Source organism: Dendropsophus ebraccatus, chromosome 8 (genome assembly GCF_027789765.1).
Source record: "Dendropsophus ebraccatus isolate aDenEbr1 chromosome 8, aDenEbr1.pat, whole genome shotgun sequence".
Classification (NCBI taxonomy): domain Eukaryota; kingdom Metazoa; phylum Chordata; class Amphibia; order Anura; family Hylidae; genus Dendropsophus; species Dendropsophus ebraccatus.
The window spans coordinates 112,408,826-112,433,233 of NC_091461.1; the positions used below are offsets into that span (position 1 = coordinate 112,408,826).

The 24,408-nt window shown below is 48.9% G+C and overlaps 1 protein-coding gene across 6 annotated transcripts; it reads right to left on the reverse strand.

The window, feature by feature from the left end:
- Positions 1–916: 916 nt before the first annotated feature.
- LOC138799810 (zeta-crystallin-like) lies at positions 917–22,459 on the reverse strand. Of its 6 annotated transcripts, none has more exons than XM_069981452.1 (9): positions 22,180–22,459; positions 18,541–18,661; positions 12,185–12,337; positions 10,965–11,128; positions 10,255–10,306; positions 8,373–8,522; positions 7,495–7,596; positions 3,097–3,192; positions 917–1,212 (listed from the first exon to the last, which is right to left on the reverse strand). In XM_069981452.1, exons 2-9 carry the CDS (start codon positions 18,649–18,651, stop codon positions 1,051–1,053), a joined length of 990 nt encoding a protein of 329 aa, XP_069837553.1. In that variant the 5' UTR covers positions 18,652–18,661; positions 22,180–22,459; the 3' UTR covers positions 917–1,050. The 6 variants fall into 6 exon arrangements, with proteins under 6 accessions (XP_069837553.1, XP_069837552.1, XP_069837554.1 ...); XM_069981451.1 differs by having other exon boundaries at positions 22,176–22,459; XM_069981453.1 differs by having other exon boundaries at positions 18,541–18,657; positions 22,196–22,458.
- Between the last annotated feature and the right edge of the window lie 1,949 nt (positions 22,460–24,408).

A 24,408-nucleotide genomic window follows, 5' to 3' on the forward strand; every position in this document is an offset into this window, starting at 1 on the left:
CTCCAGCCACAAGGGGACACTCTCTACTTCTGGCAACCGGCGTGAGTGACTTCAGGGAGAGTTGTCGCTGGGGGACTAGAGGAACCATACAGGTGAGTATAGCTTTTCTTTTTTTTTTAAATTACAGATGAAGGGGGTAGTGGGATGATGAAGGGGGTAGTAGTATGATGATGGAGGGGCAGGAGGATGATGAAGGGGGTAGTAGTATGATGATGGAGGGGCAGGAGGATGATAGAGAAGCAGAAGGATGAAGGGGGTAGTAGTATGATAATGGAAGGGCAGGATGATGAGGGGGTTAGTATTATGATGATAGAGGGACAGGAGGATGATGCACTAAATAGGACTCTACTGCGGAGTTCCATCTCTACTGCAGCACTTGCATCTACACCTCGCACCTCACCTTAAGACCCTTTTACACAGAAAGATTATCTGACAGATTATCTGCCAAAGATTTGAAGCCAAAGCCAGGACTGCATTTGAAAAGAGGAGAGATCTCAGGCTTTCCTTTATGACCTGGTCTCTGTTTATAGTCTGTTCCTGGTTTTGGCTTCAAATCTTTGGCAGATAATCTGTCAGATAATCTTTCTGTGTAAAAGGGCCCTTAGTCTAAACCAAGGTCCGCTTGCCGTGTGTCCGGGGGTGGTTGTTACCGCCCCTGGCCACCATGACAAGTAGCCTCCAAAACACCAGAGCCCACCAGTAGGCCCAACATCAGTTCCAGCAACCCTGGGCCACAGCAATAAGTCACACATCTTGTTGTCAATGTTAAAGTGTCTGTGTCCCTGGACATTTTTTTCCAAATGTTGGCTACTATGAGAGTATGGGGTTGCTCTAGGTAATGGTATACATAATGGGATACAATCTTGGTGCTTGAGCCATTTATATATTCACATACAATAAACATGCACATCAAAAATTACTGATTTAGAACTTTTATTGGTAAAAGGTTCCAGTAACATTTTCTTACAGCACCAGGACAGCATTGATGTATAAAGCACCAGATGGTTTTCTGTGCGGCTTCTCAAATCTGAGATCTATAATCAAAGCCAATCAAAGAACAAAGACCATCTTGCCGGTGGCTCCGCTGCTCTGGATGATGTCTTCATGGGCCTGAGGTGCTTTCTCCAATGGATACTCAGGTCCGATCAATGGTTTTAGCCATCCGCTCTCCATTCCTCCAAAGAGAGCAGCTGCCGCCTCCTTCCACTCATCCTAAAACCAAAAAAATATATATTTTTTTTCGTTATTAACATACAATGACATAGTATAATAGTGCAACTATCAATATGGTACTGAAAATAAATAAAAAAAACATATATAAATAAATATGTAGTGACCCGGTACAGGCCCCTAAGTCTTTATTGCACCTGAGTAATGGTGTGTTTACACAGAGAGATTTATCTGACAGATTTTTTGAAGCCAAAGCCAGGAACAGACTATGAACAGGGAACAGGTCATAAAGGAAAGATTGAGATATCTCCTCTTTCCCAAATCCATTCCTGGCTTTGGCTTCCAAAATCTGTCACATAAATCTCTCTGTGTAAACGCACCATACGCTAACTCCCTCGGGTTCACACAAGTGGGATGAGGTATCCACTGCAGTTAGTGGTTTTCCCACTACTGTGTTTGTATGTAGCTTATTCTATGCGCAGCTTAAGTGTTCTAAGGGTTAACTATTGTGTGTATCATGTTGTCTTTTACCCACTCATAGGTGCAGGTGCTTTCCCTCCTTTCTCTAGCTTATCTGCTGTTCTCTTTCTCTCTGCACACACAGCCAACCAATCACAGGCAGGGTTAGACGGACCCCTGTAGTTAGGTCCCGGTGGGAGTAGTCAGTTCAGTTGCAGTCTGTGTTCAGTGTGAGAGGGAGAAACAAAGGCAAGTGTCTGCTGGGGCCAAGCCAGGGGCTGGCTTTGGCCAGGTCCTGTGACAGGGGCACAACTAAGTAACCTCAGTTCTTTGTTATGAGCAACAGAACCACTATGCAGTGCTAGAACTCCACAAGGGGAGAGAAGCCGTACAGGGAACACCTTGTCCACAGCAGGAACCTGTCTAAAAGTGCAAGGCAGTTACCTCAGCAGTCATAGCAACTGACCCCAGTGGAACCAAGGTACGGAATGTCTATGTATTCCACTGCGCAGTGCCAGGCAACCGGGAAGTCTTGGAAGTTGGCTTTCCTTTCCTTGTATTGCACGTTCTTGCATGTTCTTCCAAGTAAACTGTTCTATTCTTTTAAAGCATTGGACTCTGGCCTATTCCTTGTGCGCCCGCACCCACACATATCTGTACACATGGGTTAAATCGTTAGTGGTGTTGGTAAGGCGCCAACTGTCCGGGGTGGGTCTGATACCACTCTAGGTTAGACCCTAGACCCACACAGCTACCACACCACCGTACCAATTGACCCAGCAGGGGGAGACCACCACCAAAACCTCCCTGCGCCTAGCCGCAAAAAAACATATTATATACAGTGGCATGCGTAATTGTCCGATCTGTTCTCCTGGCCAATAATCGGCCAATGTAAAAGGGACTAAAGAACTTTTTATTTGTAGACTTGAATCTCTCCTGTAACTTACAGGAGAAATATTGAAGAAGAACCCATGCAATCCTAAAAACAGGGAGGAAATACTACCTGTGCTAACAAAACTTACATGTCGAAATAGGCCGGCAGTACTATCTGTACCTTTATCATTTACATGGAGAAACAGGGAGGCAGTGCTATCTGTACCTATATCATTTACATGGAGAAACAAGGAGGTAGTACTATATGTACCTATATCATTTACATGGAGAAACAAGGAGGCAGTACTATCTGTACCTATATCATTTACATGGAGAAACAAGGAGGCAGTACTATCTGTACCTATATCATTTACATGGAGAAACAGAGAGGCAGTACTATCTGTGCCTGCATCATTTACAAGGAGAAACAGGGAGGCAGTACTATCTGTGCCTGCATCATTTACAAGGAGAAACAGGGAGGCAGTACTATCTGTGCCTGCATCATTTACAGGAGACAAGAAAGCAGGAACTATATCAGTTACAGGGCTCAGTATAACATAGGACATTCTAATACTGACTGAGTTTTCTTATTACCTTAGTGGAGCTGAAGAGTGAAACCCCGATTATACTGGACTCCTTCATCATTGTGTCTCTGGGGTTTATTTCAATGGAACCTCGGCAGCCGACAATCTAGAATAAAGGAAGACGGCTTTTTATTAGAAAGTACATTAAGAAGATGTTGAGGCAGCGGATATTGCATGGATATTCCAGTAATAGTGGAGATCAGGCCATGCCTTACAAATATCACCAGCCCAATAGTCAAGAGGAGACAATGGCTCCTAATTCTCAGGGTTAAAGGGGTGATCCAGGGCTACAAAACCATGGCCACTTCCCCCCCTCTCTTGTCTCCAGATTGGGTGGGGTTTTAAACTCAGTTCCATTGAAGTAAATAAAAACACCTGAACTGGAGACAAGAGAGGGGGAAAAGTGGCCATGTTTTTGTAGCCCTGGATAACCCCTTTAAGGCTGCATTGTGGTTTGTAGCTGCATTGTGTCAGTTTCCTATAGGAAGTAATGAAAGTATTTAACTGAAAAATTGGAAACTGCAGTGCAATGTAAAATGTATAAAACCCCCTGGTAGCAAAGAGATTGTATACTGGTCCAGTAAGCCGATGCCTGAGGCCATGAGTGTAAAAAAAAAAAAAAATTTAATCCTGCCTGCCACCTCTTGACTAAGGCAACAGGAGTGCCGAAACATGTTGAGGGGGAAAAGTTGAGATTTAACTGCACGACAGCCTCTGTCTAACAACTCAGTCTGCGGCTGAGCCTTTCATACAGTTACAATATTCAGCACCAAGGATTGTGATGTAGCTGAACTTATTACAATGACCACCAGATGGCAGTGTGGTTGTGTTTTTAAGTGCATGCATTTTCAATTGATAAATAATAAAATATTCCCAGCATTCCTAGGATGGTTATAGGGAAAAATAGGTCTTTTGGGCTCTTAGGGCAGCTCATTGTTTTTTTGAGGCCATGAGCGTGACTCCATGAAGTTACCTAAAAGTTGCTGGTGGGTGATAACAGAATTATCAGTGAAGCAGCAGTCACTAATGATTTCTATTGAAGGGCAATGCCAGGAGGAGAAAGGTTTGGGACATGTCATGCAGCTGACACATCCTTATTAGAGAGGAGCCGAACTGGAGGATGCTCAAGTCCAATAGTTCACCATTTGATTTTCAGTGGCTGAAGAGGTTGGATGCAGCCCTAGGGAGTCTGGGAAACATAGATATAGCTATAGGAACATAAGGAACTCCCTAGGGACACATCCAACCTCTTTAGCCACCTGTAGTGCAGAGAAATATGGGCTAAAAATTAAATCTCTATTTTTTTTTGGTTTAACCTCTTAAGGACGGGGCCAATTTTCGTTTTTGCGTTTTCGTTTTTCCTCCTTGTGTTGAGAAGGCCAAAGCAGTTCCATTTTTGTCACCTACAGACCCACGTGAGCCCTTATTTTTTTTGTGTCACTAATTGTACTTTGCAATGACAGACTTAATTTTTGCATAAAACATGCTGCGAACCCAGAAAAAGATTATATTTGCGGTTAAATTGAAACAAAAACGCAATTCTTTTTCTTTTGGGGGGCTTCGTTTTTACGCCGTTCGTCCTATGACTTGTTATATATGTTCCTCAAGTCGGTACGATTAAAATTATATGCAACATGTATAACTTTTATATTATTTGATGGCTTTTAAAAAAATAAAACCTTTCACAGAAAATAAACGTTCCTTAAAGGGAACCTGTCACCCCCCGTGCCGGGGTGACAGGCTCCCGACCCCCCGTTAGAGACCCCTATACTCACCTAATCCCGCCGGGTCCCGCTTCTGAAGATGGTCGGGTCCCGGAGATCTCAGCCGCCGCAGCCCGGTGCGCGCGCTGAGAGATGAGTCCAACACCCATAGAGAATGACAGGAGAGTCCAGCGCTCCGTCATTCTCTATGAGCGTTGGACTCATCTCTCAGCGCGCGCGCCGGGCTGCAGCGGCTGAGATCTCCGGGACCCGACCATCTTCAGAAGCGGGACCCGGCGCGATGAGGTAAGTATAGGGGTCTCTAACGGGGGGTCGGGAGCCTGTCACCCCGGCACGGGGGGTGACAGGTTCCCTTTAAAATCACTCTATTCCCAGGCTTATAACACTTTTATCCTTTGGTCTATGGGGCTGTGTTAAGTGTTAGTTTTTGCGCCATGATGCGTTCTTTTTATCGGTACCTTGATTGCGTATATGCGACTTTTTGATCGCTTTTTATTACAATTTTTCTGGATTTGATACAACAAAAAATGCGCAATTTTTGCACTTTGGCGGGTCTTTGCGCTTACGCCGTTTACCGTGCGAGATCAGGAATGTGATAAATTAATAGGTTGCGCGATTACACACGCGGAAATACCAAACATGTTTATTTATTTATTTTTATTAATAAAATGGGAAAAGGGGGGTGATTCTGACTTTTATTAGGGGAGGGGTTTTTTTTATTAATGAAAACACTTTTTTTTTTTTTTTTAACTTATACAGTAATTAGAAGTCCCACTGGGGTTAGGGTTATTCCCACTGGGGGACTTCTAATACAGCTACACTGATCTCCCATAGAGATAACTGCATCACTTGCCGAACAGGCCCCAGGACAGATCTTGGATTAAAAGCAGCTATCCGAAGGTACAAGTGGTTTAGGGGGTCAGATTGTGGGTACAAAGTCGCTTTAACACACTGGGTGGATCTGCAGTGGATTTCTCTATGCGAATTTGCAGTGAGATCCGCTGCAGATCTGTGCCCTGTACCCTCTATGGGCAGACAAACTCGCAGTGGGAAAACAACGGACGATGTGCTGAGGTGAGTTGCTGTCACTATTCACCATCTGGTGTAACCCACCTGGCATTACCATATGGTGCATTGCTGGACTGTTCACAATGTATCTGAGTCCTTCTAAATAAACAAGAACAATTATAAGACAAGGGTTTTCTTGGGACTTGCGGTGGTAGGCCGCTTTTGGAAATCCATTTAACGTCCATGTGACATTTTTAGCATTCCGTTCACTTTAAGTTGGGCACTGCGAGGAGTTGTAGGCTGGGCAGGGCAAAGAGAAGCAGACTGGGCAGGGCCAGGAAGAGCAGGTTGAGCAGGGCCAGGAGGAGCAGGTTGGGGAGGGCCAGGAAGAGCAGGTTGGGCAGGGCCAGGAAAAGCAGGGTGGGCAGGGCCAGGAAGAGCAGGGTGGGCAGGGCCAGGAGGAGCAGGTTGGGGAGGGCCAGGAGGAGCAGGTTGGGGAGGGCCAGGAGGAGCAGGTTGGGGAGGGCCAGGAGGAGCAGGTTGGGGAGGGCCAGGAGGAGCAGGTTGGGGAGGGCCAGGAGGAGCAGGCTGGGCAGGGCCAGGAGGAGCAGGCTGGGCAGGGCCAGGAGGAGCAGGTTGGGAAGGGACAGGAGGAGAAGGTTGGGCAGGGCCAGGAGGAGCAGGTTGGGGAGGGCCAGGAAGAGCAGGTTGGGGAGGGCCAGGAAGAGCAGGTTGGGGAGGGCCAGGAAGAGCAGGTTGGGGAGGGCCAGGAAGAGCAGGTTGGGGAGGGCCAGGAGGAGCAGGCTGGGCAGGGCCAGGAGGAGCAGGCTGGGCAGGGCCAGGAGGAGCAGGCTGGGCAGGGCCAGGAGGAGCAGGTTGGGGAGGGCCAGGAAGAGCAGGGTGGGGAGGGCCAGGAGGAGCAGGCTGGGCAGGGCCAGGAGGAGCAGGCTGGGCAGGGCCAGGAGGAGCAGGCTGGGGAGGGCCAGGAGAAGCAGGTTGGGCAGGGGCAGGGCCAGGAGGAGCAGGTTGGGCAGGGCCAGGAGGAGCAGGCTGGGCAGTGCTACCCTGGCTGCAGTTCTACTCTGGAACATGTGCCAGATTATCAAGCTGTTCATATTATTAGAAGGTAGATAAAGAGAATACCCCACAGGGCACCAATTCACCCCCGCAGCCAGCCCACTCCACTGATAATCATTAGAAGGGGTGGGCTGGCCGAGGGTGGTTCGGAGTTCTGGGGGCAGTAGATCCACCCCCAGTGCTCCAAACAGCCTTACTGGACATGGGATTACACTACAAACTGCACAGGAACCGTGCCGAGAATAAAGGTAAGAGACTTATTTTCATCCTCAGCACCCTGTGCGCAATAGGGAACTATTGGCAGGCTAGATCAGGCCAACCTGCTGATAGTTTCCCTTTCAGATTAGAGATGAGCGAAACGCGAGCATGCTTGAGTTCCATGGCTCGGCATCTGAATATCTGTGGCTGATGACGTCTGATGCAGCCCTAGCCCATAGGCTGTATCCAGATTTTCCAGGACTTCCTAGGGGCCGCATCAGACAAGTTTCACTCATATCAAATTTAGACACATCCAAACCGCTGAGCAGAGAAAAAGGATATGATGGGCAGGATAATATAAGACCAGTGCACCAGGTAGGATAACCAGTGTAGGTACTTACAACCACTCGCCCCCCGGATGATAGGAGTTTCAGGTCATTGCTGAGGTTAACATTAGACAACATCTCCAGGATGACATTAACCCCTTCTGCTCCTGCAGCCTCCTACATAATAGAAAAGACAAGTTTTATCTCTCAATAATAAATCACAGTATACTGTCCCTATATTTAATGTGTAGCAGCAGTGACAGCTACAGTATACAGCGGACTATATACAATACAGTGGTACCTCGGTTCTCGAACTTAATTGGTTCCGGAAGGCAGTTTGAGAACCAAGCAGTTTGAAAACCGAGCAGTGTCTTCCCATAGGAAATAATGTAAATGTGATTAATTGGTTCCAGCAGCCACCAATAATTACCTACAGTACTCATTTATTACACTGATAAGTGCTCAGTATAATCACTACAGTACAGTACAGAACAGCACTATATACTGTACAGGACATTAAACATAAGAAATGTTCATCAGAACCAGCAATTATAGTACAGTAGTCACTAACTCCTCACCCATCCTTTACTGTATAGCGTCCCCCCCATCCAAGCACTGTAATGTATGGGAGATGGTGGTGCACTGCCTGTACTACTACTGCACTGTATATGCACTCCAGCAGTCTTATACAGCACTGTACTGTATGTGAAGCCTCACCACTGCTTAACTTGCCAGGTACAACCCACCATCCACGCTCGCAAAAACGTTCGAAAACCGAGCAAAGTTCGAATTCCAAACACTACTTCTGGGTAAATTTTCGTTCGAATACAAAGCAGTTCGAGTTCCAAAGCGTTCGAAAACCGAGGTATTACTGCACATACACACGAAAACTGAAAGCTTCCATCACTCTTACAAAAGGTTACGTAAGGGGTGAATTTTGGGTGAATACTTACCTTAATCTTCTCAGTATAATCCTTCTCCCTGTGGTTGAACACTTTGTGGGCTCCATTCTGTAAAGCCAAATTTAACCCTTCTTGGCTGCCAGCTGTGCCAAACACCTTGAATCCATAGGCCCTGGCGATCTGACAAGATGCTATTCCAACCTACAAGAAAAAAAATAGGAGATGTAAGATGAGTACAATGCCAACGTGCGGCCGATAGCAAAGGAAAACTGACAGCATGGATATGCGTGGATCAGTGGTGTCGGTCACAAGCAGTGTATATATACCTTCTGTGCTGCTGTGTGATCCAGCATCCCGCTTGCCAACTTAGGGGCCTATTCCACAGAGTGATAATCGGCTGAATCGGCCTGATTCGGCCGATTATCGCTCTGTGGAATAGAGACAACGATCAGCCGATGATCGTGTCATCGGCTGATCGTTTATTTAGTTGCAAACCTAAAACCATCGGTCACCCACCGAGCATCGCTACATGGAATAGCAGTGCGCGGCGAGCAACTGACGATCTCACAAACCGCATACTTAACCTCACCATGCAGCAAGTCTTCTCCTGCGTTCCCTCTCCCGGTCCTGCGCGTGCAGCAGCTTCGGAGCAGCCTGTCTAAGCGGACAGGCTGCTCAGCCAATCGCTGGTCGCGGCGGTTCCGGCCAGGCTAAGCAGCCTGTCAGCTTAGACAGGCCGCTCCGAAGCTGCTGCACGCGGGACCGGGAGAAGGAGCGCAGGAGAAGACTTGCTGCATGGTGAGTTTACAGGGAACCAATCACGCAGAAAATCACCCTAATGATAAGGAAACGTGCTGGCACATCACCAAGCACGCTTCCCAAACATCCCCCTGTACCCTCCGTGCCCCCCTCTATTAGACGGTATTCTTACTTTTATGATGTAAATACCGGGCAAGTAGTCACGGTGGGCGGTCCTGGGCGCATCTAGTCACGGTTCTGAGCGGTGGAATAGCTGTAATCACGCCCAGAGGGGCATGATTGAAAGACCTGCGTTCTGCCGACGTCACCCGGGGCCTGCGTTACACGTCGGAGTCACGGCGACATCGAGGCGGGCACGGAGGGTACAGGGGGATGTTTGGGAAGCGTGCTGGGTGATGTGCCAGCACGTTTCCTTATCATTAGGGTGATTTTTTGCGTGATTGGTTCCCTTTAAGTATGCTGTTTAACAAGGGCTGTAAGGACATCAGTAAAGATGTCCCTGCAGCCCTTGCTAAACGATTATCGGGCTGTGGAATAGGCCCAGTAAACGAGCGCCGATCTAGCAGATCGGCGCTCGTTTACATTATTGATCGGGCCCCCATCGGCCCATGTAATACCAGCCTTAGAATCAAAATCACTGACAGCCGGCGGAGGCAGGGCAGCTGGAAGACACAGTGGAGGGACAGGAGAGCCAGAGAGCAGGATGCCAGATCACACAGTAGCGCACTAGGTATGTATGCACTGTATGTGTGATAACTGACAACAAAGATATATGTATACCCGTGCTGTCATTTTCCATGGCCTCACAAAGGATACAAGAATCATTTGTGTGGCCCGGTCCCTCAATTAATTGTGCTATGTAAATGCACTGCAAATAAGCACCGACCTTGCGTCCTTGCACAGCCCCATGTCAGACTGTATAAAAGGACCAGCAGACTGTATGAAATATGGCATCATGTCTCTTCAATCAACATTGTACAGGAATGTATGAAAAGTCAGCACAATCATTAATCATAATACTAGCAATAATAGGATTTTCCAGTCTTAGAAAAAGAAGGCTGCTTTCTTCCTGAAATAGCAAACGCAGCCATGTACAGTGGAGTGTAAAATATGACAGACAACACAATTTTAAGTAGCTTAATAGACGAGGAGGACTCTGTGGGACACTACTTACTCCCCCACTGGCGCCGTGTACAAGGACCAGCTCCCCTGGTTTGCCATGTGCTCTGAGTAACAAAAAAGAGAAAGGTGAAATGTTCTGCAGACTGATTGTAAAATGTAAAGTGTTTATGTGACTTTCCTGTATTACGTTAGTGATGCAGATTTCTGATGCTTGAAGGGACTGTCCCACAACAGACATACATCACCTATGCACAGAAACGTGTAATGACCAGGACCCCCACTGAACACTGGAACAGGGGTCCTGAGCTCCCGTTCCAGCTTATTATAGTCCTTTAGTCTAAATAGAGCGAGAAAAGAGCACGTGCACTGACTGCTGTATTATTCAGTCTATGACTTGTGGGACAAAACCCATTAAAGGGCACTGTGTCAGACTGGAAAGAATACACCACTTCCTGCAGGACATACAGCAGCTGATAAGTACCGGAAGACTGAAGATTTTTAAATAGAAGTTAAAAATCTGTATAACCTTATAACAAATCAACACCAGTTGATTTGAAACTATTTTTTTTTTACCAGAGTACCCCTCCAAATTTCAACTAAAACAGAACATAGCCTTATGGTTATCCTCAGAGTAATAGAGTTTTGCTTTAAAGAGGATCCATGATGCTGAGATCTCTCTTTCAATAATACATTAAACCCTATAGTAATACAATGAATGAGCTTTATTTTATATGACAGCAGTGATGACTACACAGAGCTTACTTCTGAAATAGTGCCCTGTAGGCGGTGAAGTATGGCACAGATATGGCAGCTCCTTGCTTAAAGTTCAGCTGATCTGGGAGAGGGTAGACGGTATCTTCGGAGGCGATCGTGTACTCCGCGTATCCTCCTGTTACTGAAGCTCTGGTGAACACCCGATCTCCTTTCTGTACAGCATATAAAAAAAATTATAACATGTATTAATCAGGATCGCTATAAAGTTCAAACCACAAAGTTAGGTAACCCCATGGGGGTCCACCCATTAACTGCTTGAGGCCTTGCCCTGAAGTATAGCTAGGAGGCAGATGGAACATGCAGCTACAGCCCTGCTCTATCTACTGTATGGACGACATCAAAGGGATATTCCATCCCAATTACTTCCTGTGAAGGCCTTGCTCAGCATTGATTGCAGCATTTAAAAAGTTCAAGTCTACCTGTCAGAGACGTGTTACAGGTTTAGATCGGTCTACGTGTTCCGACCACTATTGTGCGCAAAAACGAGTGGGGACAATCGATGGGTTTTAGCCGATAGAGGTCTGCTAGAAAGTAATCCGTACAGAAGAAAAAGTCAAGGTTTAAAGTGTCACTGTCGTTATATTTTCTTTGTAGAAATCAATAGTCCAGGCAATTTAAAAAAAAAACTTTGCAATTGGGTTTATTAGGCAAATATGCCATTATCTGCATTCAAAAAGACTTTCCCCAGGTCCCCCCCCCCTCCTCTCTCTCATTCACTACTCATTATCAGGAAATCTCGACTGGTTTACATCAGTCGGATCCTTTCTAATCTATGGAGAGGGGAGGGGGGAGGAGGGAAATTAGTTGGTAGCAGAGAACAAAGGATTACACAGTGGGAGCTGTGTGAAAGCCGGTATTCTGAGCTCAGAGAGGTCAGTGCTGACTTCAGAGAAGTAAATTAACTCTTTGTTGTCCTGTTTTGGTGCCTCATCTCCCTCCACCCCTCTCCATAAGAGAACCATGAAGACAGGGGGGAGAGCTTCAAACTGCTTTTTCATGACAAAAATGCATTTTTCAGCTAATAAACCCAATTACAAAGTTTCTTAAAATCGCCTGGACTATTGATCTGGTTGTCCAGGCATGAAGGGCATTGTAGTTTTGGAACAGCTATTGATTGCAAAGTCAATAGAACAAAACACAGCACCCCCAAGTGGTCAAATAAGCATGTAACATGGCAACAAAGGCCAATAATATAACACATCTGTTACCTTAAATGCAGTCACATTTCTTCCAACTTCCTCCACAACCCCTGATGTGTCAAAGCCGGGAGTGTAGGGTAGGCTTGGTCTGACGGCATGGGCCCCGGCTCTGATGTAAGTGTCCACAGGGTTAATCCCGCAGGCGTGCACACGGATTAAAACCTTTTGCACAAAAAAAGAAAGTGATAAAGTAATGACTGATCTCAGATACAAGGGAATAAAGAAAGCATGTTCTACTGGTGATGGTCTTTGTCAAGGGTCTACAATCTACATCAGGGGGTATATTCCTCTCCTGTTCTCATGATCAGTGGCTGAGGTCAGAGGTCAGACCCCCCCACGATCAGCTGGTTATCCTTTAGAACGTTCGGGTTCGGACAAACCCAAGCATGCTCGAGGTCGCTCATCTCTAATTGTTATGCTCTATTACTTCTAAGTGAATCCCACCGTATTCTGACCCTTCTTCCATCTATAGAGCTGTGGGGGCTTCGTTTTTGCTCCATTATCTGTAGTTTTGTTCAGTGCATAAAACTTCTAATGTCATTTTTCCTGGTGACCAAAAAAAATACGAAACCTTGCAATTCTGGCATTTATGGCGTTCACCGAGCAAGATCAATAATTTCAAACTTTAATGGCGTAGCTTGGACATTGCCATGTGCAACAATACTAGTATGTTATTTTTTCTTTTTTCGTTCTTTACATTTTCTTTTTTATGGGAAAAGGGGTAAAATTGTTTGAAAACATTGGGGCACATTTATCAAACATGGTGTAAAGTGAATCTGGCACAATTGCCCCTAGCAACCAATCAGATTCCACCTTTTATTTTCCAAAGAGACTCAGGAATGAAAGGTGGAATCTGATTGGTTGCTAGGGGCAAATGAGCCAGTTTCACTTAACACCATGTTTGATAAATCTCCCCCAATGTTTTTTATTTTTTATCTGAACAGGCCATCTATCAGGTGCTTATACAGTACACTGAAATACAATAATAGTGTAGCGTACTATCCAATCAGTGATCTACCGGTACAGCCTGCCTATGGCAGACTGTAATACCGGATCACCCATGGCAGCCATGAAAGAGTACTTCAGAAGGTCCCTAACTGCCATGGCAAACGATCTGGGCAGGGGGTTATGTGATTTTAAGTGGGGACAACTAGTTACAGCCTCCATTTACACATTACAGCCTCCATTTACACATAAAGACTTTCTGACAGATTATCTGCCAAAGATCTGAAGCCAAAGCCAGAAACAGACTATATACAGAGATCAGGTCATAAAGGAAATCCTGAGATTTCTCCACTTTTCAAATCCATTCCTGGCTTTGGCTTCAAATCTTTGGCAGATAATCTTTCTGTGTAAATAGACCCTTATGGCCCTATTCCACGGGCCAAATGGAGGAGCAAACAAGCACTGTCAGCGCTCGTTTGCCCCTCGTTCCCTGCTCGCTGCCGCCGCTAATTCACGCGGCAGCAGCCAGTGCAGGAGGGGCCTTGGGAAGCTGCGGGGGGGGGGGGGGGGGGGGGGGGGGGGGGGGGGGGGGGGGGGGGGGGGGGGGGGGGGGGGGGGGGGGGGGGAGGGTTAGCTGCCCGGGGGATTGCTGATCGTCCGGGCAGCCCATAGAAGTGACGACGCTCCTATTCCACACGATGTAGGCTGATCGTTGCCTCCTACTCCACGGGTCGATTATCGGCCGGCCAATTACTGATTATTATTACTGCTAGTGAGCACACTAGCTCTGTGAGAAAGGTGAATTGCCTCACCGAGGGTGCGGGTGCTGACTCACCCATCTGTCATTAAACGTAATACCGCTAAATCATACTGTCACTTCTTATTGTATGATACGCTCCGCATGAAAACTAATGCTGAGAGCCCATTACAGATAAACATCGCCACCTAGTGCCAAGGTTGCACAACTACATACCTTATCTATATATTAAAAGGGGTAGTGCGGCGTTTAAAAATTATTCACTAAATAACACACATTACAAAGTTATACAACTTTGTAATGCGTGTTATGTAAGTGAATGGCCCCCTTCCCCATGTCCCCCCACCCCCGGAAGTGTGGTGCAGTATACTCACCAGATGAATGTGGACTCTGGCCGCCATCTTGGGTCGAACGACGACATCTTCGGGAGGCCAGCCGAACCGCTCCAGCCGTCCCTCATGCTGGCCCCCTTCTGCCGTGTCATCAGCTGCTCAGCCGCTGTGTGTTATTTAGTGAATGATTTTTAAACGCTGCACTACCCCTTTGTACGCAATACATTATATAACATCTTCTTTCCTGACCAGTGTAGTATATAAGGACACTTAAAGTAACACAGTCACCCCCTATATGCATTTTGACTGCTCTCCACAGGTGTAGAGGGTAAATGTTACAGCTTTCATCAGCGGCGTCGCTAGGCATAATTATTCGGGGCCAAAGCCCCGAATGATTTTAGCCTAGCCCCCAAAGCTTTTTTGATTCTGCCAGCGCCGAAATAACAGCAGCCGGGGCCTCTGATTATCAGAGGCCCCGGCTGCTGTTACTTCAGCCGCAAGAGTTGGATCAGCCGGCACGACTTGCCCGAAGTATGTCCGTACGCCGCTAGTGACGTCACCCCGCTCTTCGTTGGACCGAGGGCCGCAGTGGACGCTACCACAGCACTCTCCAGCCCCGCCTCCTCTGCTGCGCTACAGGGACGTTACCCTGCGTCCTCTAGCGCAGCGTTTCTCAACCGAGGGGGATTAAACTTTTTCCTTTGGTGCCTGGACCAATCCCCGCGGCAGCTCTCTCCTTCCTTCTCCCAGCAGCTGCTCAAGAGCGTTCTGTGGGGAACGGGCTGGGTGAGGCTGCTGGGGGAAGGAAGGAATCACAGGACACAAAGCAGTAGCAACAGCCTTCCGTGCACGCTCTTCCCCCGCGTGAGCCACGCAGACAGAGGAGATGCGGCGGCCAGCTGATGTCACCTCAGGAGGCCGACAGTCAGCGTCGAGGGGTCGCCCGGGGCTCCAGAAGCAGTGGATTGTGGACCGGTAGATGGGCACCCCCCGTGTCCACCAGCTTCCGTCGCCGCTTCTCCTCTCTGCCTGCGCGGGTCACGCTGGGGAAGAGCGTGCACCGGAGGCTGCTGCTGCTGTGTGCCATGCCTCCCTGCATCCCACAGAAGAGGTGGCGGTAGCTGGTGGACGTGGGGGCCCAATCTCCCGGTCCACAGTCCACTGCTGCAGAAGGCAGGTTAGCGCCGCGCACCACAACCCCCTCGCTGATGTGGTTCCCTGACCGGGAGCTGGCCAGACCCCTGACACACTCCCCTCCCCGAATAGCACACTTCTCCCCCACACCAAATCCACCCCCATCGCCTGCTCTCTCCCACCTCCACTCCCTCTCTGCCCCCTCCACCTCCTCTCTCCTATCAGCTCCTCTCTGCCCCCTCCACCTACTCTCTGCCATCACCTCCTCTCTGCCCCCTCCACCTCCTCTCTCCTATCACCTCCTCTCTCCTATCAGCTCCTCTCTGCCCCCTCCACCTACTCTCCGCCATCAGCTCCTCTCTGCCCCCTCCACCTACTCTCCGCCATCACCTCCTCTCTGCCATCACCTTCTCTCTGCCCCCATCACCTCCTCTCTCCTATCACCTCCTCTCTCCCCTAACCCCCCTTTACCACCTCTTTTCCCCCTCACCCTCTCTCTTGTCCTCTCCCCATCACTTCCTCTTTCCCTGCTCTCCCCCCTCCTCCCCTTTACCTTCTCTCTCTTCCTCTCCCCCTTACCCCCTCTCCCCCTTACCCCCCATTACCTCCTCTTTCCTACTCCCTCTTCACCTCCTCTCTCCCCCTCTTTCCTTCTCTGCCCCCCTCTGACCTCAATCTGCAGCGCCGTGCTTGGACGTGATTTTTCCTGTGGCTCAGAGGCTAGAGAAGGGAGGAAGACCCGCTCCATGCACCGATTAGGTGAGTATGACTTTTTTTGTGTGTTTGAGTGGGGGAAGTGGAATGGTGGGCTTTGCTATGGGGCTTAGGGGGCAGTATTATGGGGGCACAGTAGGGCAGGGGGCATTTACTATGGGGACATAGCAGGTGAGGACATAGTAGGGGGCATTATTACTGTATGGAGGCAAAGTAGGGGGCATTATTACTGTATGGGGGCACAGCAGGGGACATTATTACTATATGGAGGCACAGCAGGAGACATTATTACTATATGGAGGGCACAGCAGGGGATATTACTACATGGGGCACAGCAGGAGACATTATTACTATATGGAGGGCACAGGGAGCATTATTACTATATGGGGACATTTAACAATGTGGGATAGCACAGCAGGGAGCATTATTACTATATGGGGGCATTTAACAATGTGGGGTAGCACAGCAGGGAGCATTATTACTATATGGGGGCATTTAACAATGTGGGATAGCACAGCAGGGAGCATTATTACTATATTTGCACAGCAAGGGATATTCTATACGGGAATAATGCACAGCAGAGGGTATTCTATATGGGGATGCTGCACAGCAGAGGGAAGCATATACTATGTGGAGGTTGATGCATGAGGGGGCATATACTTTATAGTGTGTGTTGCACACTACATGAGGACTGCTGCATGGGGACCTATACTATTTGGAGGCACAGTTGAGGCCTATAATGCAGACAAAGAGGGAAGGGGGAGCTACAACTATGTGGGGGTAGAGAGAAGGCCTATACTATGTGAGCACAGGGCATATAGGAAAATTTCTGTGTGTGCTGGAGCAAGGAGCCTAAAATGTTTTTCCTGGCAGATTCTGAAGAGAAGAGTTATGGCTTGGGCCGAATGGAAGAGAAAGAGAAAAGTGGGTGACTGATCACAGAAGACGTCAACTGTGAGTCACAAGTCACTATATCAAATACTAGCCTATATGACCATCTGTTTAAAAAAAAAAAGTGTGTGTGTGTGTGTGTGTAACGTCACTGCAGAAGTCAACTCAGGGGGCCTGTGCCCCGGATGTTTTGGGACCCTAGCAACGCCCCTGGCTTTCATTACTTATTTTATATCACACCTCATGGTGCGTGTTCTGGTAAAAAGTCGTTTTTATCACCTGTGGATTGGTATATGTAGGTTGGGCCTCACGCCCTATGTGTCACATCACTCTGCCCCTAGCACCACTTAGCCCCGCGCCATCCATGACGTCATTGCCGCATAGGCCCCACCCCCTCAGTGGCCATTGGTGTGGGACAATCTAGGGGGTGGGGCATAGAGCTTTAGGCTGGCCCTTCCAATGGCTGCTGAGGGGCGGGACCTATGTGGCGATGGTGTCGCGGATGGGGCGGGGCTAAGTGGCGCTAGGGGCGGAGCGATGTGGCACATAGGCCGCGAGGCCCTGACCACATATAACAATCCATAGGTAATAAAAACTGACTTTTTACCAGAAGAAGCACCATGAGGTGTGATATAAAATAAGTAATGAAAGCTGTAACATTTACCCTTTACACCTGTGGAGAGCAGTCAAAATGCATATAGGGGGTGACTGTGTTACTTTAAGGGGGAGATTTATCAAACATGGTGTAAAGTGGAACTGTCTCAGTTGCCCCTAGCAACCAATCAGATTCCACCTTTCATTTTCCAAAGAGTCTGTGAGGAATGAAAGGTGGAATCTGATTGGTTGCTAGGGGCAACTGAGCCAGTTCCACTTTACACCATGTTTGATAAATCTTCACTAGAGCCCTCAGTTTTAATCAATTATTTCACACTTTATTAAGGTATATTAATGAAGATTTACGTTTCAAAGATATTTTTTGGACCTCATGATTAATGGACCAAGTTGCAGTATGAGGCTATGTTCCCACTCTGTAAGACACCGAATGTTCTGTGACCCGGCCAGGTCACAAAACGGCCGGTGTCAGAAAACATCATCCTTTACTGCCGCTGAATTCAGATGTGGGCGCATCTATGCGCACCCGCATCCGAATTCCCCGCTGCTCACAATGGATTGTGCGGCCGGAGCTGCACTCTCCATTATGTGAACTGACAGGGTTTTTCTGCGGCCGCTATTCAATGAATAGCGGCTGCAGAAAACTGAAATGTCAGTTTCTTACGGCGCCGCTAGGGATCCCGGCTTGGAGTGTATACCATGTGTATAAATTCAGGCCGTACTACATAAGTTCCGTAGTAATCACGGCTGTTGTTACAACGGCTGTGATATTACGAAACTTACGCAGTGGGAACATGGCCTGAGGCACATCCACAACTAAAGGCATGGAGCTGTACCTGCTAAATAATGAACAAGAGACAATGAGGTGGTGGGAGTCCGACCGTTACCGATCTGATATTGATAACCTATAGTAAGGGTATGCCATCAAAGTGCAGGACCATGCTCTACACTGCAGCTTCACCTCAGGCTACACACAGTACCTGGGTCTCTCCAGGAGAAGGTACTGGGACATCTGTAAGTAACTTCAGAACCTCAGGTTTCCCAAACTCAGAGACCCGGATTGCTCGCATGAACCTTCCCACAGAAGCCATAGCCGTCTACCTGCAACACATAAAATATTACAGAACATAACAAAGACCTGGCATACAGCACATCCCCCTGCACTGACACAATACAACAGGCACGGATTAGATGCTGTAAACCCCCCCAGATCCCCCTATTATTTCCCAGAGAATAGACGGCCTATAAAATACTCTGCGCACTATTCACAATGCACAGGAACCTGCTGACTGCACAATGTGGCCGCCAAATTATCTCATAGGATGGAGGGAAATAACAATGTATCACTTTATTAGCTAATCCGCAGGGGTCTGATTCTCCGGGATGGGGAAAAATCTGAAACCTTTTAAAATACTTTATGCTTTTATTTTCTTTCTGTTTAAGTGAAGACACAGCTATGGTTTGTTACAATGTATCAGTCTAGGCAGCCGCAGAGCACGGGGCGGTGAGGATAAACGTTTCTTACCTTCATCCTCAGCGTCGTTTCTGTGTAGTCTGTAGCGTAATCCATATGCTAATGAGGCAGATTGGTGCACTGGGGGCGGGGCTAGCACCTTCAGCGCACCGATCCGTCCCTTCTAATGAATAAGGAGCCAACACTGCTGGCTCCATAACTGCAGAGACCGAACCTCATCTGGTATCAACGCAAAGACTTCATGGCTGAGCAGCTGCATTCAGGCCTCATAATACCTAGTGCCGGATGGAGGGGTGTAAAACCGTGTTGTGTGCAGTGACAGATCACACTTCTCTATGTGGTGTCTGATGGATGGAGTCCGGGGTTTAGTGACACTGGGAGAAAGTTACCTTCCTGACTGCATTGTACCAGGTGTAATGTATGGTGGAGGAGGATAATATTATGGGGGGGGATCCCGCCTCTGTTACTGACAGGCTGAGCGGACTTGAAACGTCACATCTCAAGTCCGCTTCAGACACCAGGAAGCGGCCGGGCAGCGGGGACCAGAGTGCCGCGATACGGGACCCACCGCTGGAACCGGGGAGGTGAGTGGACGTCGTTGCCCTCAGCCACCTCCTCCCCGGCCATATATAAAAAAAGCCCCTAGGCCGGAGTACCCCTTTAACACTTCAGCACCAAGACATTGTGGACATAAGTCTCTTCCAGCTTTGTGGGAACAGTTTGGGTCTTTCCTTGACGGCCCCCAGTGAACACAGTGGGGTCTGTACAGACATAGAGGGGGAGTCTGGGTCAGAGGAACCTTAAAGAGGTATTCCAGGAAAAATAAACTTTTCCCCTATCTACAGTCTCAGTATCGGGCCCCCAGGTTCTGTATTATGACTAAAGACGTGGGTATGGCACATAACCTATTCATTTCTATGGAGCCGACACAAAGAGCCGAGTACAGCACTCTTCCAGCGTACTCACCTCTTTCTTTCGTTGCAAAGGAATGAATGGGTTATGTGCCGTACCCGCGTCCAGTTGGGCCCTGGCCTCTGCCAGGTCCCCAGTCTCAGTGTGCAGTCTAGAAGCAGACTCAGGCACATACAGCCTACAGTTTCTTCTCAAGTAATTCCACTCAACACTATGCAGTGTTAGACCTTCAGTAGAGAGGACAAGTCAGAGATCATCTCAACCCACGCCGTGGACAAGGAGAGTCACAGTGCAAGACAGTATCAATATAGGAAGTAAAGGAACTGATCCGGATAGAGCGAAGTTGCTAGAAGCCTATGTACTCTATTCCACAGCGCGGGTGTAAGCAGGAAACCCTCAGCATTCCGCTCATCCCAAGTAACAAGGTCTGGGGCTTGTGTCACCCACTAGGATGGGTCCCCCAACGCTGGTAGGGCAATAGGTGGTGCAAAGACCAAAGAGTCAAAACACAGGCACAAGTATTCTCTCTCTTCTCAAGTATTCTTCTATTTCTACCTCCAACATCCCGGCAGAGCACAGTACTACTTGGGTTGGGACTCTCATGCCATCATGCTCTCTGCTCCTCTGATTTTTGTTCAGAGCTCTCAGTGCGCAACCCAGTCGACACAACTGTACCACTCTCTATACTCTCACTGCAGATCTGGATCCTAGATCAGTGATTTTCAACCAGTGTGCCGCGGGGAAAGTTCCCCAAACTATGGTGCCCCTGTGAAACAGGAGAAAACAATGGGGGAGAGAAACAGGGGAGAGAAGCAGGGGGAGAGAAACATGGGGATGGGGGAGAGAAACATGGGGATGGGGGAGAGAAACAGCGGAGAGAAGCAGGGGAGAGAAGTTTGGTGGAGAGAAGCAGGGGGAGAGAAGCATGGGGGAGAGAAGCAGGGGGGAGAAGTATGGTGGAGAGACGCACAGGAGAGAAGTAGGGGGGAGAAGTATGGTGGAGAGAAGCACAGGAGAGAAGTAGGGGGGAGAAGTATGGTGGAGAGAAGCACAGGAGAGAAGCAGGGGGGAGAAGTATGGTGGAGAGAAGCACAGGAGAGAAGCAGGGGGGAGAAGTATGGTGGAGAGAAGCACAGGAGAGAAGCAGGGGGGAGAAGTATGGTGGAGAGAAGCACAGGAGAGAAGCAGGGGGGAGAAGTATGGTGGAGAGAAGCACAGGAGAGAAGCACAGGGGGGAGAAGAAAACAGGCCCAGATTTCACACTGAGTGAGTATAAATACATTTAGAATCTATATTATTAACTATATGTATAATATGTACTGTTTTAGTGTCATTTTGGTTGGTGGTGTGCCCCGGGATTTTTTAAGTATAAAAAATGTGCCGCGGCTCAAAAAAGGTTGAAAATCACTGTCCTAGATCAAGTGTCTTATAAAGTGAAATGTATTATATCAATGCAAAGCTGTATGACCTGCTGCATACAAGTATTTTTGGAGTAAACCAGATTCTATTTATGATAAAGAGACTCTGCGATTCCTCGTCAAGCACCGACACAGTACACACACCTTCCATGGGTCATCTCCCCTTTCTGTGGGTGGCAGTACCAGTCGGTCAATATTACACTCCGGACCACCGTAATAAGTACCAAAGGGACCCCGCAACAACCCGGCAGTTGACTGTCCACAGGGGAACAAGGTGTAACTGGCCCTTTAAAATAAAAGCAGGTGTGCCACCATACCTGTGTGCCAAACCGGCACTGGCGTCATGGCATAACATCACTGGGCCCGGCTGTATCTCAGCCAACCACCATAGAACTGGCGTCACACCTAACCATCTGACAAGTGACCGGCCGGGCCGTCGTCTCTACTTGAGCGTGTGCCCACACCGCGGCACCACAGTAGCACCGCTTCCCGGGTCGTACAGCTCCACTAGCTGCAACGTCACGTCCCTGAGTAACTGCCTGCAATCAGTGACTGGATCAGGACACCGGGGCCGTTGCTGCTGTAAGAGTACCGTCACATAACCGGTTTCCAGCAGAAGATGACAGGCAGTTGCTGTGAACGGGACCTAGGAACGACACAACGGTGGCACGGGCACTGTAGGTGGTTGCTATGGGTGACAGGCTTCTAGTTCTACAGCCTCTATCTATATTGTAACTGTATAGATTTGCACTGCTACTGTTACCCGAGGAGAACTACAGGTCTCAGCAAGAAAGGGACTGCAGTTACATACGCACAGCCTGCTCTCCTCACCGTCAGCTGTAGTCAGCAGTCTGTCCCCACCGCCCTCTGCCACCAGGGGGCGTGTCCACTTCTGACAAGGAGCCTGAAAGTAGCGCCGAGCGCTAGAGTGTATGGGATCCCGGACTCGGTCACGTGACGCTTAGAGGCCGAGCGCTAGAGTGTATGGGATCCCGGACTCGGTCACGTGACGCTTAGAGGCCGAGCGCTAGAATGTATGGGACTCGGTCACGTGACGTGAGGCGGGGATGTGGGGACCGTGGGATCTGATTCAGGAATTCCGTGTATTCTGTGGGGGTCAGGAGGCAGGGCGCTGGAGGAGGGTTTTAAGGGGCACGTTGACTGGTAAATGGTAGGTAAATGTTAGAAGGAAGTGTAAAGGACCTTTCATGACGTCATGCCCATGTGAGCACCCTCCTCTGTGGGCGGAGCTACATTCTAGCATTTACCTTTTCAGTAGTAGAGCTGGCAGTGTGCGGCTTATATGCCAGGGAGTCTGAGCAGCGGAATAGGATCACCACGGGAGGTGAGAAGCAGTGTGATGTAATGCTCTGCAGGGACTAGGGACTCCTGGTGCACTGTCCTCCTAGGGATGTAATGCTCTGCAGGGACTAGGGACTCCTGGTGCACTGTCCTCCTAGGATGTAATGCTCTGCAGGGACTAGGGACTCCTGGTGCACTGTTCCCCTAGGGATGTAATGCTCTGCAGGGACTAGGGACTCCTGGTGCACTGTCCTCCTAGGGATGTAATGCTCTGCAGGGACTGGGGACTCCTAGTGCACTGTCCTCCTAGGGATGTAATGCTCTGCAGGGACTGGGGACTGCTAGTGCACTGTCCTCCTAGGGATGTAATGCTCTACAGGGACTGAGGACTCTGGGTACTGTGTCCTTCTAGGGATGTAATGCTCTGCAGGGACTTAGGACTCTGGGTACACTGTCCTCCTAGGGTCCTAGGGATGTAATACTCTGCAGGGACTGGGCACTCCTAGTGCACTGTCCTCCTAGGGTTGTAATGTTCTTCAGGGACTCCAGATATATTGTCCTCCTAGGGATGTAATGCTCTGCAGGGACTGGGGACTCTGGGTACTGTGTCCTTCTAGGGATGTAATGCTCTGCAGGGACCCTGAATACTCTCCTACTAGGGATGTAATGCTGGGGGCAGTATTATGCATTTCTCTGCATACACTGTGACTTTAAGTGCCCTATTGTGTGATACTCTGCTTGCAATGTTCTGCAGGGACTGGAGACTCTGGGTGCGCTGTCCTTTTATATACGTAATGCTCTGCAGGGACTGGGGACTCTGGGTGCACTGTTCCCCTAGGGATGTAATGCTCTGCAGGGACTGGGGACTCTGGGGGCACTGTTCCCCTAGGGATGTAATGCTCTGCAGGGACTGGGGACTCTGGGGGCACTGTTCCCCTAGGGATGTAATGCTCTGCAGGGACTGGGGACTCTGGGGGCACTGTTCCCCTAGGGATGTAATGCTCTGCAGGGACTGGGGACTCTGGGGGCACTGTTCCCCTAGGGATGTAATGCTCTGCAGGGACTGGGGACTCTGGGTGCACTGTTCCCCTAGGGATGTAATGCTCTGCAGGGACTGGGGACTCTGGTGCACTGTTCCCCTAGGGATGTAATGCTCTGCAGGGACTCTGGAGTGCAGCATGACATTAGGGCAGTGGTCTGTTCCTCATACTAGTCCATGGCTGGCAGCAGAGCAGGAGAGCCGGCCGCTGTCCATACCTGGTGGTGGTACAGGAAGGGTGAGAGGGCGCATAGTGTGGTCAGGTGGGGCGGTGTCTGTGTGAGTAAGGGCCTGTTCACACTATGGAATCGGCAAGGAGATTACGCTGGGCACCCCTGCCCTGATCCCACCTGCTATGTCTTTCAATGGGAGGTCTTGCCCACCTCTCCGCTCAAAGAATTGACTTGTTAATTCCCTGAGTGGAAAGGCGCTGAGGCGTGAGACCTCCCATTGAAAGACATAGCAGTGAGGATTTGGCGCACAGTCTGCGGGTGGGGGTTCCGAGCAGAATCTCTGCGCCGATTCCGTAGTGTATATGTCGTAAAAGAGGTAGTCAGGTGATACCTACTGGATTAGAGGGGTATGATGCTATGACAAGTGTCCCTTGTTCCTTATTGGACTGGACAAGCATGTACACTGCAGCTTCATCCAGTCTATAGGAATGCTTAGGATAGCCGAATACAGCACCCGGCTATCTCCAAAG

Bases quoted from the DNA above. Each gene is read 5' to 3' on its own strand.
- LOC138799810 (XM_069981452.1), bottom strand. From the start codon at position 18,651: ATGGCTTCTGTGGGAAGGTTCATGCGAGCAATCCGGGTCTCTGAGTTT. The intron at 12,338-18,540 runs GTACTGTGTGTA...TTTGTGCAAAAG, and splicing joins CTTCTCCTGGAGAGACCCAG to GTTTTAATCCGTGTGCACGC. The intron at 11,129-12,184 runs GTAACAGATGTG...TATGCTGTACAG, and splicing joins GAAATGTGACTGCATTTAAG to AAAGGAGATCGGGTGTTCAC.